Source organism: Hylobates moloch, unplaced genomic scaffold, assembly GCF_009828535.3.
Source record: "Hylobates moloch isolate HMO894 unplaced genomic scaffold, HMol_V3 SCAFFOLD_1, whole genome shotgun sequence".
Taxonomy (NCBI): Eukaryota; Metazoa; Chordata; class Mammalia; order Primates; family Hylobatidae; genus Hylobates; species Hylobates moloch.
Genome location: NW_026652276.1, coordinates 202,088,638 through 202,104,459, shown reverse-complemented (window position 1 = coordinate 202,104,459; position 15,822 = coordinate 202,088,638). Strand labels below are relative to the sequence as shown.

The window sequence follows — 15,822 nt, the reverse complement described above, 5'->3', positions numbered from 1 at the left end:
TCAAGAATTTAATTTTAAAATAATTTGTCAGGTCAAGAAGCCCACATGTAATATTTATTTTCCAAATCATTAGGTCTGGAAAGATCATCTTCAGGCATGTGGAGGGGTGGGGAGCTGGGGGATGTGGAGGAGGTAAAAACTCAGCAAACACAGTGAACGTCTGTACCACATTGCTAAAGAATGAGGTCCTGAGAGCTGAAGGGCACTGGGTAGGGGCCTGCTCTGCTTTGAAGAATGAGGTCATGCTCAATGTTGTAAATTCATCAGTCCTGCCTATAAAAGCGTGTGGGTGAAAAAGAAAAAAAAGACAAATTAGCATCATTTTCAAAAGAAGTTAAATATGTCAGGTGGTAAAGTGTCCTAATTCTGTCTTCAGGGAACATATATCAAACCAGCCTGTAGTTAGTTCTGCAATCAGTGAAACCATCTGCAAGGAATACTCCATCCCCCAGTCTTGTTCCTACAACACATGCCTATTGAAGGAAATGTCACAGTTAGTCAAATGCATGTGGAAATTTTCTCAGCATTACCTAATTGAAACATTGGGCCAACCTTTCTTTGAACAAAAAACAATTTGTTATAGCCTGCTGAAAGAAAGCACACCAATGGCTTTGACCAATGAGAACAATATAAATAGTCCAAATGATATACTGTTCAATTTCTCTGGGTTTTCAGAACCACTACATACATCTCATAACCACTTTTTGAGCCTGTAAGAAGAAAGCAAGGGCTAGTAGCCCTTTACAGAGATTTATTTCTAAGGCAAAAATTAGATTTGGTGGCAATTTGCTTTGAGAAATATATCAATTGCTGATTCTTTGTGCTAATACAGATCATTGAAAAAAGCACACAATTCCAAAATGTTATATTGTTAAATATACACTAATTTCTTTATCCTTAAAACTACAAATGGAACAATGTGTATAAATGGTGCAGTTGCTGGAACAAAGCAGGTGCTCAATAAACTGAATTATAATCATGTATATTTTATGCCAGAAATGAAACTGTCCTTATTATGTGTGTCACTGCTAGTAATACTCTGCTTCAGATTGTGAGTTACTAGGATAGGAATTTTTACCTGGCACTTTTCATACCTCTGACATTGTATGACATTGGGCATATATATGTACATTATTTCTTGAGATGAGGGGTCAAAATTTTCATCAGATATTCTAAGGGGCACATTGCCTCCTCCAAAATGTTAAGAACCGCTGGCCTAGAGGAATCATTTGCTTTAACTTATCCTATATAGAGCCAAACTTTGTTTGATAAAGCCAAAAATATCCTTAAAAAAAAAAATACATCGGCCGGCCACTGGCTTACGCCTGTAATCTCAGCACTTTGGGAGGCCGAGGTGGGCAGATCACAAAATCAGGAGTTTGAGACCAGCCTGGCCAACATGGCCAAGCCCAGCTCTACTAAAATCACAAAAATTAGCCAGGTGTGGTGGCAGGTGCCTGTAATCCCAGCTACTCCAGAGGCTGAAGCAGGAGAATCACTTGACCCCGGGAGGTGGAGGTTGCAGTGAGCCAAGACTGTGCCATTGCACTCCAGCCTGGGTGACAGAGCGAGACTCCATCTCAAATAATTAATAATAATAATAATAATAATAATAATAATGATGTTTTAGACTTGGTTTGGCTATGGGAAAAGCACTTATAAAAATGCCCAACCTGAGGCTGCAGAGAAAAGGAAATACTTATGCTGTTGGTGGGAATGTAAATTCGCTCAGCCACTGTGGAAGACAGTTTGGAGATTTCTTTTTTTTTTTTTTTTTTTTTTAAAGACCTTAAAACAAAATTACCAATTGACCCAACAATACCATTACTAGGTATACATCCAAAAGAAAAATCATTCTACCAAAAAGACACATGCACTTGTATGTTCATCACAGTGCTATTCACAATAGCAAAGACATGGAATCAACCTAGATGCACATCCACAGTGAAACGGATAAAGAAAATGTAGTACATATACACCATGTGGAATACTACACAGCCATAAAAAAGAAAGAAATCATGTCCTTTGCAGCAACATGGATGCAGCTGGAGGTCATCATCCTAAGGGAATTGATGCAGGAACAAAAAAACCAAATACCACATGTTCTCACTTATAAGTGGGAGATAAACATTGGGCATACATGGACATGAAGACGGCAATGATAGACAATACTAGATGGGGGAGAAAGGGAGGGAAGCAAGGGTTGAAAAACTACCTCTTTGGTACTATGCTCATTACCTGGATGGTGGGTTCAATTGTACCCCAAACCTCAGCATCATACAACACACTCATGCAACAAACCTGCACAGGTACCCCCTGAATCTAAAATAAAAGCTGAAATTATGAAAACAAAATACTTCGTATCTAAGATCTCTTCTTTCACCTCCATCCTCACTATGCTGGTATATACCTTTGCTTGAGTTAGTTTGGCTTGAGAAATGGGGAAGGAAGTGAAGAAAGATAGATAAAAGATAAAATTTCGGAGCAATTAAAGCTCATAAAGCTGTGGGCATCAGGGACTGGCATTATCAAAAAGAGGTTCCCTCTACTTCTGTTTTAGCCACAACCTGTTTCAAAGTTTCAAATGTCACATTGGAAATCCATCTACTCAAGCAGAATACTTTAGGAAAAAACCTCTCAGGGTTCCTTTCTATTTCTGTGTCCAGTTCAGAAATCAGAAGACAAATTCTTAGAATGTCAAAACATAAACTTGAAGCAACAATGAGGGAATACTGCAGAAGGCAGTACTTAGAGAAACTTCTCTGGATGCTGTCAGAAGCTAGGAAGACCTAATTCTCCTGCACATTGTATTGGCTCTGCTGCTCCGCTGGGTAGCAAAAGTTTGCTTCTTCTAGCAGAGGAAGCAGATATGAGTTGGAGAAACATGCAAAACAAATGTGCTGAGCAAAAGTTTTTATGTAAATGGTAATCTATCTGATCATAAGTGGCATGACCTCACGAGGTGAGTGTTTAACATGGCTCTTTTTCATCAACACAAAAGATAATTTATATAAGTGCTGAAACAGATCATGATTGAAAGAACATGCCACTCTGATCTTCGCTTGCTTTATAAGAAAACTGAATGTTAAACAAAACCTCCCAAGCCTTGGATGTATGCAAATGCTTCCTGGCCACTGGGGAGGTCTATGCATTCAAAATGTCTCCGTGCACCTGCTGCTCATGAAAATAACATTTCGCTTCCCTAGGTGCTTTGTGGGCTCTTGGTAAATGATGGTAAAGGATGGCTCACTGGTAAAGGATGGCTCAGTCCATGGACAAAGAATCTGAAATACCTGCAAAGGTTATGCATTTAAATCAAGGGCACTTAACAAGACTTGAAAGAATGCCGACAGCCCAGGTCATTTGATATTGAAGTAGGTGCCACTGCTAAAGATCTCTTAGAGTGAAACGGAAGAGTAGAACCAACTTCTCTATTAGGAACAGCAGCCACAGTGCATACAGCATATGATATTTTTAGGGGCCCCCAAATTTTTATTTTCTTTAGAGGGTGGAAAAAAAACTTTTCAGTCAGAGAAGATAGTCTACATCTGTAATATAAATACATTTGCCTTTATACCAACACTATTGTAAAATGTAATATTTGTTTGTTGGAACAAAGGGTCCACAAAGGGAAAAGTGACTAGGACCCACAAATGTCAGGAATACAATCTATGGGGCAGCCCAGTTCACTCAATCTCACTTCTAACTCCCAATCAGTTCTTCTCATCTCTCTTCCCCAGTTGCCAACAAGTTCTTCCTGTCCGGCATCTTCAGTATTATTGGCTCCTATTTCTTTTGTTGTTCTCTGTCTTTCTTCCTCAATTTGAAGTCAGCAAGATCTATATTCAAACCCCACCTTTACTAAAGATCTATTTCATAGAAAGGGTTGACAAGATTTCTAACCTTTCTAAAGCCTTAGTTTCTCCATATGTTAAAAAATAAGAGGAGGATTAAAAATCACCTATGTTCAAGGTTGGGGTAAACATTAAATAAGGCAAGAAGGTAAAGTGCCTAACATAATGCCTGGCACATAACAAAAGTTCTACAAATGCTGCATTGCTACTACACCTATTACCTCGGCTGCTGCTGTTGCTGCTATTGTATTCCCCTATAGCACATAGCATATTTCTCAGAACAAAGTGCATAGCATGTACTTAATAAGTGTTACTACTGGAGAGCATTTCACTATAGCACATATTGTATTGTTAAAAAATTAAATCATATTCCTCTGGTAAATTGAAGTAGGCAAGGTAACTAATAACCATGAAAATAGGTATTTAATTGACAGTACAAATTTGGAAACTAATAGGTTTTTATTAAATAATTACTGATAAACACACTCCCTATTCTCTTATTATGGATATTTGCTATTAGATAACTATCACTTGAGCTATTTTATAATAGCCCTCTATGGTGTTGGAAGGGTACAAAAATAAATGAGAGAGTTCTAAACCATTTCAAAATATCATAACTGAAGTCATTCACACATCATTTAATATCTCAGAATCTAGATGGCTAATTGATTTTTTAAATCTAAGTCATCAAATGCCAGTTTCAAATGTGTAGCTAAATGCTGGAGAATTTTTTAAATCCTATTTTCTCCTTTCTTGGTATTATCTGTTTCAAACAGATCTGTGAAATGTAGTCTCCAGGCTTCTCCTATATATAACCTTTCTGTAGCTTTTATTTATGATCCTATTCTGGTGCAACATTTTGAGGGCAAAATGTATATGACACCATAGATCATCTATATAAATCAACTTGTGTGAATATTATATTGTTCCCCATGTCAAAAATTTTTGATTTGGAAAGGGGTATTAAAAGAAATGTTCCCCTATGTGTACAGCAATTTTCTTATAACATAAGTATATTTTATTAATTCCTAAATATGACATATTTTAGCCACAACAACAGTTTATTACTTTCTAAATCTTTCTTCCTAACAGCAAAACATTATACTGTTCATGGGTAAATCAAAACGAAATAACAGACTCATTATATTATATGATGTTTTAAGTTTCATTAACAATCTTTTCTGCAATTGAATGCATATTTTTGATTGTAATAATTACATTGGACAGAAAAGAAGGCAGATTAATGAACAGAATAAAGAGCTGTCAGAATAGTATCACTGTCTACAGAAATGATTTAAAATACAAAGATGAAAGATAAGAATGATTCTACAACATACAACATTGAAGGATTACTTGTAAATTATTCACACTCCTAGCAAACACATAGGACAGTAGAAATACAGAAACCCATTTGTCTAAACCAGTGGTTCTCAATCAGGGTTGACTTTGTCCCTCAACAGACATTTGGCAATGTCTGAAGACATTTTTGGTTGACACATCTTGGGGAGGGGGTTGCTATAGGAATCTAGTGGATAGAGGCCAAGAGTGCTGCTACACATCCAGCAATAAGGAGAATAACTTCCCCGGAACAAAGAAATATCCAGCTTCAAATGTCAATAGTGCTGAGATTGAGAAACTCTAATCCCAATCTGGTTATATGTTATGTAAATTAACTCTTTCTCCTTCACTGGTAATAACTAAACTAAGAGCTAATTAAACTCAGAGCTGTCTCTGGAACAATCATATACAAATTCTAATTAGCAATAAGAATAATTAAAATATAGACATTAAACTCAAATAGTTCATTATGGCTAAGTAGGTACTTAACAATGTTTGATAAAATGTCTATTAATAAATTAATCAAATTATCTTACTATTTATCAAAATGTTATTGTAATTGATTTTTCAATTGACTGGTATGCTTTGTCTTTGCTTACTCTGCCACATGAGTCTTTTGGCAAAATGGTAACATTCAGAGTTGATGCTCAGAAGGTAAGAGAATAGGGGAAGGAGAAATTAGGAGTCTTGATTAATCTTAAATTGGTTTCTTCTTCTTCTTTGGTTATTTGGAAGTGGATGGCCTTTTAAGTTTGCTGTATTTTTAATGTCCCCAAAATTCATGTGTTGAAACTTAATCCCCATTGTGATGGTATTAAGATTTTTAGGATGTGATTAAATCATGAGAGTTCCACTCTCATAAATGGATTAGTGCCTTATAAAAGTGCTGGAGGTAACTACTTTAGACCCTTTTGCTGGCCTTGGCATCTTTCCCCATGTGAGGACATAGAATTTTCCCTTTTTGCTCATTTCCCCCTTCCACCATGTGAGGATACAGCATGAAGAACCTCACCAGACACCAAAGGCCAGTGCTTTGATTTTGGACTTCCCAGCCTCCACAACTAAAGGAAATAAATTTCTGTTCTTTATAAACTACCTAGTCTCAAGTATTTTGTTAGAGCAGCACAAATATATTAAGACAATGTTCATTTAAAATTTAATAATGGGGTTCATTAGGCCAAAATCTAATTTGAAATGTAGGGAGAAATTATAATTTTTCCTTTTGACCTATAAATAAGATATAATAAAAGTTTAGTCCATTTTCCTTTAGATTTGCCTGCATAGGCTTTGGGGATACAAATGTAATAGCTTGCCATTTAATCTGCAATAGCTGGACTCTAGATTTCAGCCCTACAAGTATAGTGAGGACACTGTAGTTGTTGACAGAAAAGCGAAAAAAAAGAACAGCTTGGAAAAGTAAAAACTTGTAAGTCTCATGATGTATATCCACTTAGCTATTAATTTGAAACCTAAAGACACTAATGAGATTAAATATAAAAGAGAAATAATAGAAAAGTCTATGGGCTAGAATTTTAAGTGGAATCTATGGTGAGAAAATTTTACCCCTGCTGTTGACTTCCCCCAGCTCATGAAGCCACTTATGCCTAGTAAAGTATCTAAAGCAGTCAACATTATTCATGCCACATTTTTCTGTTCACTCATTTGACACTTTCTAAAAAGTACTAGTGCTTATCAGATAGTTTTCCATGTTATAAAATATAATACTTACTGTGGGACCACACACAAACTGTAAATTAAGACCTTGTGGAAAGGATTCTTATAAATTACCAACATACTTTTCTGCAATCGTCTGTAGGATTCATCCCACAAGAATTTTCTAATACTTTTCTTGATATTATAGTAACATTTTCCTGACATAATCTATTCTTTAAGGTAATGGCATGATAATTAATTTGTTTCTGATCAATACAACATTGGAGAAACGTGTCATGGAAGAAAGGAATACATAACTTTCCCACCAATCTTTTTCTTAATTTATTGATGTATAATTTATATGCAGTATACATAATTTACATATATATATGCACAAATACACATGTATAGTTGATATATTGTATAATTTTAAACAGTAGATTGCAAAAATCTTAAATGCACAGTTAATTAAATTTGTATCTATCTATATAGCACCTAGTCATACATGTAACCACCACCCAGATTAAGATATAGGACATTTGCCCAAAAAGTTCCCTCATGCTTAGTTGTACCTACACCTTCTAGTAACTGCTATTCTGACTTCTATAAACATAGATTAGTTTTGCTTATTCTTGAACTTCATATAAGTGAAATACAGTATTTCTTCATATATCTGGCTTCTTTTAATTTTTTTGTTTTTAATTGTTGTGCATACACAATAGTTGTATATATTTATGGGATACATGTGATATTTTGATATAAGTATACAATGTGTAATGATCAAATCAGGGTAATTGGGATATCTATCACCTCAAGTATTTGTCATTTGTGTTAGGAACATTCCAATTCCACTCTTCTAGTTGTTTTTTTTTTTTTTTTTTTTTTTTTTTTTTTTTTTTTAGACGGAGTCTGGCTCTGTCACCCAGGCTGGAGTGCGGTGGCGCGATCTCGGCTCACTGCAAGCTCCGCCTCCCGGGTTCACGCCATTCTCCTGCCTCAGCCTCTCCGAGTAGCTGGGACTACAGACGCCCGCCACCACGCCCGGCTGATTTTTTTGTATTTTTAGTAGAGACGGGGTTTCACCGTGGTCTCGATCTCCTGACCTCGTGATCCGCCCGCCTCGGCCTCCCAAAGTGCTGGGATTACAAGCGTGAGCCACCGCGCCCGGCCTCTTCTAGTTGTTTTGAAATATGTCATGAATTACTGCTAACTACAGTTGCACTGTTATACTATTGAACATTAGACCTTATTCCTTCTACTGGTGTTTTTGTGCCCATTAACATCCACTCTTCATCCCAGCCTCTCCACTGCCCTACTCAGCCTATGGTTAACCAGCATTCTACTCTTTATCTCCATGATATCCACTTGTCTTTGGCTCCCACATATGACTGAGAACATGTGATATTTGTCTTTTTGTTCCTGACTTATTTCACTTAATATCTTCCAGTTCCATCCATGCTGTTGCAAATGGCAAGATATCATTTTTATGGCTGAGTAATACACCATTGTATATATGTACCGCATTTTCTTTATCCATTCATCCATTGATGGACACTTAGGTTGATTCCATATCTTGGCTATTGTGAATAATGCTGCAGTGAACATGAGAATGCAGATGGCTCTTCAATATACTGATTTCCTTTATTTTGGAAATATACTCAGTAGTGGGATTGCTGGATTATATAGTATTTGTATTTTCAGATTTTTGAGAAACCTCAATACTGTTCTCCACAGTGGCTGTACTGGTTTAATTTCCCACAGAGTACAAGGGTTCTCTTTTCTCCACATCCTTGCTAGCATTCATTATTGATGTCTGGCTTGTTTTTATGAATGTAAGGTTTTGAAGATTCTTTCATATTTGTATGTATCCATACTTCATTTATTTTTAATGCCCCAATAGTATAATATTGGATTTGTTTCCTTTCTCACTGAATTATTTTCAACTTTTAGCTACTATGAATAAAACCAATATGAAGATTTTGTGTATGTGTGTCTTTTTATGGGCATATGACTTCATTTATCTTAGGTGTATAGCTAGAAGGACTGCTGAATCATTTATATATATTTAGCTTTAGTGGATACTGCCAAAGTTCTCCAAAGTGGTCAAACATTTCACATTTCTCCCAGCAATGTATGAAAAAAATGCTCCACCAAGAAGGGTAAGAATATTTAGTTTAGAAATAATTATACACACATAAATATACACAAATATACGAAAGCACACCTCCCTCTAAGTTTTTATTTTTTTAAACATTTTTGGTGTGGCTATATTATTTGTTCTTCAATTCAGAAGCAAGTTGAGACAGCAATCCAAATAAAGCAAATTGAAAGGTCAAAACCTGAGAGGAACATATTTTAAAGTCTTCTCCATAGTGTACACCAGTGTTTCCTCAAATCTGTCCCACAAAAAAAATTAATAGCTATTCTATTAAAACCATATCAAATAAGTTTGGAAATGAAACACACTATATATTTTCCGTACTAAAAATGAACCGCCATTTGAATTAGTATATTACAGGTTCAGGGAAGTCCTATAGTAAAGACATCTACTTAACTTTGTTTAGCTTATTGCTTCATCAACCAATGGGTTTCTTTGACCATGGAACTCTATTCTACTCTTTTTTAAGTATGCTTGTTAATATCTTTGAGAATAACATATTTGTCTTTCTTTGAATGAATCTTCAGACCAATGTGAAATTCCATTTGATTTAGTGGTAATTCCTGAATTAGTGATATGTTTTCCTTAAAAAATAAAAATTATACTAATCCCTGAGATTTTTAAAGCTCTTGGAAACAGGTAAGACAGTGACGGGGTGTTTACTGTGCCTGGCTGTTACATTTATAAAAAACATGGTAACCATACTACCTATCAAGGCCCAGTCAGCAATACCTCTCTTTTACTAACCAGCTATTCTTCAAAGCTCCCAGTAACATATAATTTGACATGATATATTTGTAAGTATACTTTCTGAGTGAATTAGTAGATATGTGATAAAAATACCAATTACTACTTCCCTGGAATCACCTGTCACAAGGGGTATATGATATGAGGAAATGTACAAAGTTATGCATAGGATCCTTAAAAGAGCAAAAATAGGGAAAAACCATAGAACAAAAGCGTTAGGGTAACATTCATCCTTCTCCCAAATGAGCAAGGTTACAAAATGGTATGTGTTGCTCACAAGAGAAACTACAGCCTTGCGAAATGATTACTGTATGAGAAGTGAATGAGAAATATAACTATCCCAAGCAAATTTAGTTTCATTTATCCAGTATCCGTTCTGTAAAACAGTATCATAAATTTTCCTCTTATTCTTCAAAGTAAATTCTACTAAATCTAGTTTAAAATTTCAAAAGTAGATCCAGGGACAAATCCAAGAAAAATGGCCCAATTTAAAAGGAAAATGTGGAACCGATTTCACAACTAAGTGTGAGTCCTCAGACATTTTTTTTTTTTGAGCATTAACCACAATAAGTCCACTGAAAACAATGAGCACAGAGAGTAGCCATCACACTAAAAAGAAAATCATTCACAACGAGGTGCCTTAGATACCTGGCTGGAATTCTCACTTTTTTGAAATGAGACCAGTTTCGATTTCAAGGCATACAATTTCTTGTAATAATTTTCATTTGGCATTTTTCACCTAGGTTAACAGATCATTCCCAATTCAACCCAAGTGCAAATGTAAACTTCACTTACCTGCACAAAACCACATGCTGTGAAGGCCTCAAAGAAGGGCAGACTTGGGCGGTCTTCTCTATAGATGGTGAGTTTGTACGTGATCAGGGTCTCACCATGTGCTGGAGATTCATCCACAACAAATATTGAGATTTTGTTCATTCCTAAGCCCAGAGGGTAGCTGGCAAAGCTGGAGAGAAAGAGGGAGAGAGAAATAGAATATGAAATTTATTCAGCCCAAACTGACTCATATATCAATATTTACTAAATACCTATTTGAATAACAGGAAAGGTCTGTACAATTTCATAAGAAACCTAAAATATGAAAATAAATAAATATCTCTTTCACAGTACTTTACTATGCCAAGACTGTTCTTTTAGGGCAAGTTATATCTTCCATAATTAAAGTGAAGGAAACTAATATTTATTAACCACCTGCCAGGGTCACACATTATCTCATTTAATACAATAGGATTGTCCCCATTTTAAATATAGAGACCATGACCTAGAACTGGTAAACACATCATTCAAAGTCACATAGAAGAGTCAGGGTTTGGAACCCGGGTTGTCCTGACTTGAATCCTTTCTTTCTACTAGACGTGGCTCCCAAGGGTTCCAAGTACATTTCTTTCCCTACAGCATGGAACAATGAGTATCTTCTTTGCTATGGACACAGCACAGAATAAGGTTCTATCTTCTTTTTAAAATTATGAACAAAAGAGTTGCTGACTTTTAAAAGAATCAATAGGAAAAAAAGCCAGTGAGGTTAGGAAAGTTAGTGGTACTGTGTCCACAAATTGTGCACCAATTGGTTTAAGCAATCAATTTCTGAATATTCAAAAACTTGACATCTTCAACAATGTTAAAACATGAAGACAACAATAAGTAAAATTTTTCCATAATGGATCTTCTCTATATTTCATATAACAAGATCCTTTCTTGTTAAAATATTGTTACAAAGATGAGCTGCAAAGGTTGCCAATCTATTTAAAAAAAAATGAGAAGGGGAAAGTTCACACCCTGGCAATCTTTCAACTGATCTTATGAATCAGCTTTTCTGAACCACTTTCAAAGTTTGCATCAAATGTCTGCTTCCCAGTATGGTGTCTCAACACAGCCCCAGTCAACATCCTCATACCTTGGCCCTGCCTGCTCGTACAGGTGCACCTTGCACTGACACTTAGGAGTCTCCACTCCAATTGTCACTGTTACCACATCAAATGGGACTTCAGAGTAGTAATCTTTGATCTTTGGATGAAAGTCAGGATTTAGTTCCAAATGTGGATGTGTGAAGATCTGCTTGATATGACATGGTGTGTTTTTATCTGTTAAGAAAACAAAAACAATGACAAAGACAACTGTGAAGTGGGTAAATATCTTTAAATAATATATGATTAGGTTTTTCTTTTTCTGTTTCCTTTGAACAACTTCAATGATGCCTGCTGACTTTCCAATCAGTACCCTGATCATAGGTGATTTGTGGCTGCAGCTGGCTTTTCAATTCATCAGATTTTGTAGAATTTGCCTCATATAACAGCTGTTGACTTTAGTCGGTGTTATATAGATGGTATTTTCTGTTCAGCCCTTGAAAGTTTAAAGGCACACAAGGTGGGAAAATGTCTCTCCTGTGGATTGATAACATTTTCGTGATATTTACTGCATATATCAAGCAACTATGTAAGTGGGAGTGATGGCTCTGTGGGATGGTGGCAGAAGGGGACCAGCAAGGAATGAGGAAAATTTCTTAATGTGGAGTGTCATTGAAATACCACTTGATTGATGCAGTATCTTATAGGCAGTGTGGGGCAAAGACTGCAAACTCCAGTATTATACCAAACGGACACAAAAACAGGGGCATCCTGAAACTGCTCCATTCCCAGGCCACCTTTCTTGGGAAAGTACCATAAAGTATAAGAAGGAAATACTATACTCTGCTCCATCCTGTCATAGAACCTAGAATATTACTTCATACCATTGATTCTGAGGCATTAAAAAAATCTTTCTCTATGTTAGCCCAATTATTTACAGCTTTATTTCAGTGAGAAAAAAAGAAAAAATAGTTTCATAGGCACATACACCAGCTACTGTTAAGTTATATTCAATGTTAATTTTTAGAATAAACAAATTACCCAAAAGCTTAACAAAGTGTCCTTCAAAGAAATGTCAAGGAGCATTTCATTCCATCAGTACTTTCCAATTGTCAACAAAATGCCAACAAAGATAAACATACAAAATTCTATAAAAAATCAGTAAAATTAAAGTATCTTGGTGTTGCCTTTCATAAAATGTTCAGTGACATTTAACAACATGGCAACAAAAAAGATAACACAGAATTTGCTACAGAAAGCTATAAAACTGAACTTAGAGAAGGGAGATTATTTTATTAACTGTTGTTTTTTCCTCTGCTTTTACATAGCTATAATATTGATTTTCCTAAAATCAAATCTGATGATTTGTCTTCCATCCTTTAGTGGTTTCTCATCATTTCCAGAGTCAAGTCCAAGCTCCCAATAAGTCAAACAAGGCATTTCACAATCCCTTCTTTGTCTTGCTCTCCAGCTGCATTGCCCATTTTGCCCAGTCTTTGTGCTTCAACAAGACCAAAATTTTTATTTTTCTTTGATGGACGTGGAGGTGCACCACCAAATCCATGATGATGGGTGCCACCAACCTATATGGATGCATCATTCTAGTTCCGGGGACTAGGTCTCTGTATAGCTCCCATTATGGACTAAAACAATTAAAATGAAAAAGAAAATCCTATGTATTTCTGACCTATACTCTATAGTTTTCTCAGGCTATGGAAGAAAAACAAATTCGGGTATAAATTATGAACAGTAATAATACAATAAATATACTGTAATTTTATTTCATAAAAAATCTTAATAAAAAATAAACAACTAGTAATGTTGGTCGAATAACTCATTGAATTGGGTAAACTGTCTGCTTCATTAATTTTACTTGTTATTTGACCTAATGGTCAACCAAAGATAGTATCTGGCTGATAGATGTAGGTGGACTGCATCTGTAATTTCAATGATCCTAACAGCCCCTGAAATTTTCTTATAATAAAAAAGAAAAAAGAATGAAGGCAGAAATTGTTTTCACTAGAAGTTATTCTGTAAAGGACCACAGTTTTTAATTCAAATCCAACCACATATTAATAATACATTCTTTTTTCATCAAAGTTTTTTCTCCAGAATTTTCTCTGTTAAAGACCCTGAGATAAGCACAATAAAAACAGGATATTATTAATCATGAGATTTGATTCAAATGGCTGCAAACCCAACATAACATTAAACAAGCTGGAGTTGAGTTATGGGCTGTGCTTTGGAAATGACCATTGCCTAGGCACAAAGGGAATATAAACAGTTGCACTTTTCTGCTCAGAACTAGCAAAGTGAATAACAAAGAGGAAGATCTTTTTGCAAAATAAAACATAGAAGATGTGTTTTAACTTAATAGAATATATTTTTATAAAGATTCTCTGAGAGTTAATTTCCCTGCAGTTTACACTTTCACTTAATGGTCACGGTTTTCAGTGGGGTCTGCCCTCCTTAGAAACTGAAACAGCCCTAGATGACAGGAAATAAATGTGCAATCGTTCTCTTCAGCAAGTGCTTACTTTTGGTTTCATCAGAAAGTCTCCACCTCTGGTGTGAGCACTATCTCCTAAACCCCTGTCTCAAAGCTGATTTAGTTCTGACATCATCTTCCACTGAAGTATCAGTGTTGCCGCCTACAAACACCTGGTGTTTGCTTGGCATCTTTCCCATCCCAGTCTCAACTTGTCTCAGGCCAGCTTACCTGAGATCTACGGAGAACCCACCATGAGGTACAGTGGTAGCAGGCTGCTTAACCTATTCAGCAAGTATATATGGGAAAGCTCTTTGAAGTTTTGGTTGCTTTTAATGGATTTCTTTTAACAGCAGAATTTGATTGCTCTCTTGAGGAATAATCACAACTCATATTGAACATGAGAAGAGCCTAGACTCTTAGAGATAATCCCACCTGCTCTGAGGCATCCTCACATTATTTTTAAATCTTATTTTATACCATAAAAGCAGGAAGATTAATTACTAAAGATCCAGGCAGGACTGATTTTTATCAGCATAAAAACATGAACGAAGTTAAAGTGCCTATCTAACATGTTCACATCATCTACACCATATTACCTGGGAACTGGAAAAAAAAAAAGTGAGATCATCCAATGCAAACCTTTCATTTTACAAATGAGAAAATAGAAGCCCAAAGAGGTGAAGCTGCTTTCTGGATATTGCATCTTGCCTTGGGCCTGGCACAGAGTGGACCTTCAACAAGTGTTCATTCTAATTTTGCTCCCAGTTTTCTCACTAGTCCTTTTCCCACCATACTCTAGACAACAGTTTTCCAGGAGAATGGAGTAGCATGTATTTTTCTGGGGGTAGGAGATTGGGTGGTGAGTGCAGGGAAGGAATGGCATAAGTAATACTTGCTATCTTTGCTCTCTATTAGCAATACTTTATTTAAAATACCATTTTCTTTAATTGGCTATATATGTTAATTCTATTAAACTATATTATTATAACATCTCAGCCTACCATGACCTTAACAATAGTGATGAAACATCATGAATGAATTAAATTGTATTTTAGATAAAAATTAGATTGTATTACATTCAAAGACGTCTATTAATAATAAATTAGGCCAGGCACGGTGGCTCATTTCTGTAATCCCAGTACTTTGAAAGGCTGAGGCGGGAGGACCACTTGAGGCCAGGAGCTCAAGACCAGCCAGGGCAACGTAGCAAGACCTCATTTCGATACAAAATTGCGTAAATTGTCCAGATGTAGTAGCTCAAGCCTGTAGTCCTAGCTACTTGGGAGGCTGAGGCAGGAAGATTGTTTGTGCCCAGGAAGTCGAGGTTGCAGTGAGCTATGATGGTGCCACTGCACTCCAGCAAGTGAAATCCTATCTCTAATAAATAAATAAATAAATAATATAATAAATTAAATCTAAATCTATACTTTTTTTCAGCTTTAACGTTTTACGGAAATTGATTTTTTATTTGTGGAAAACTAAATTTTCTAAGTTGATTTTTAGCACCAAATACATACAGCTATATATATACATATACATACACACACATATATATATATTTTTAAGGTATACATTATCAAGAAAAATCTTGCTATATAGAACTCAATTTTTCTACAATATATTATAGAATATTAAGAAAACTCAGGAGTTTTTCTTTTTCTTTTCTTTTAGAGACAGTGTCTTGCTATGTCACTCAGGCTGGAGTACAGAGATGCAGCC

General features: G+C 35.7%; 1 protein-coding gene across 2 annotated transcripts in view; it reads right to left on the bottom strand.

Moving 5' to 3' along the window:
• CPED1 (cadherin like and PC-esterase domain containing 1) overlaps positions 1-15,822 on the bottom strand; it is a 317,314-nt gene that overhangs the window by 151,349 nt on the left and 150,143 nt on the right. For both annotated transcript variants that reach the window (XM_032761566.2, XM_032761567.2), the window contains 2 exons: positions 11,663-11,849; positions 10,546-10,714 (listed from right to left, as the gene is read on the bottom strand). In XM_032761566.2, the coding sequence (XP_032617457.1) occupies positions 10,546-10,714; positions 11,663-11,849 (356 nt within the window). The remainder of the gene's footprint in view (positions 1-10,545; positions 10,715-11,662; positions 11,850-15,822) is intronic.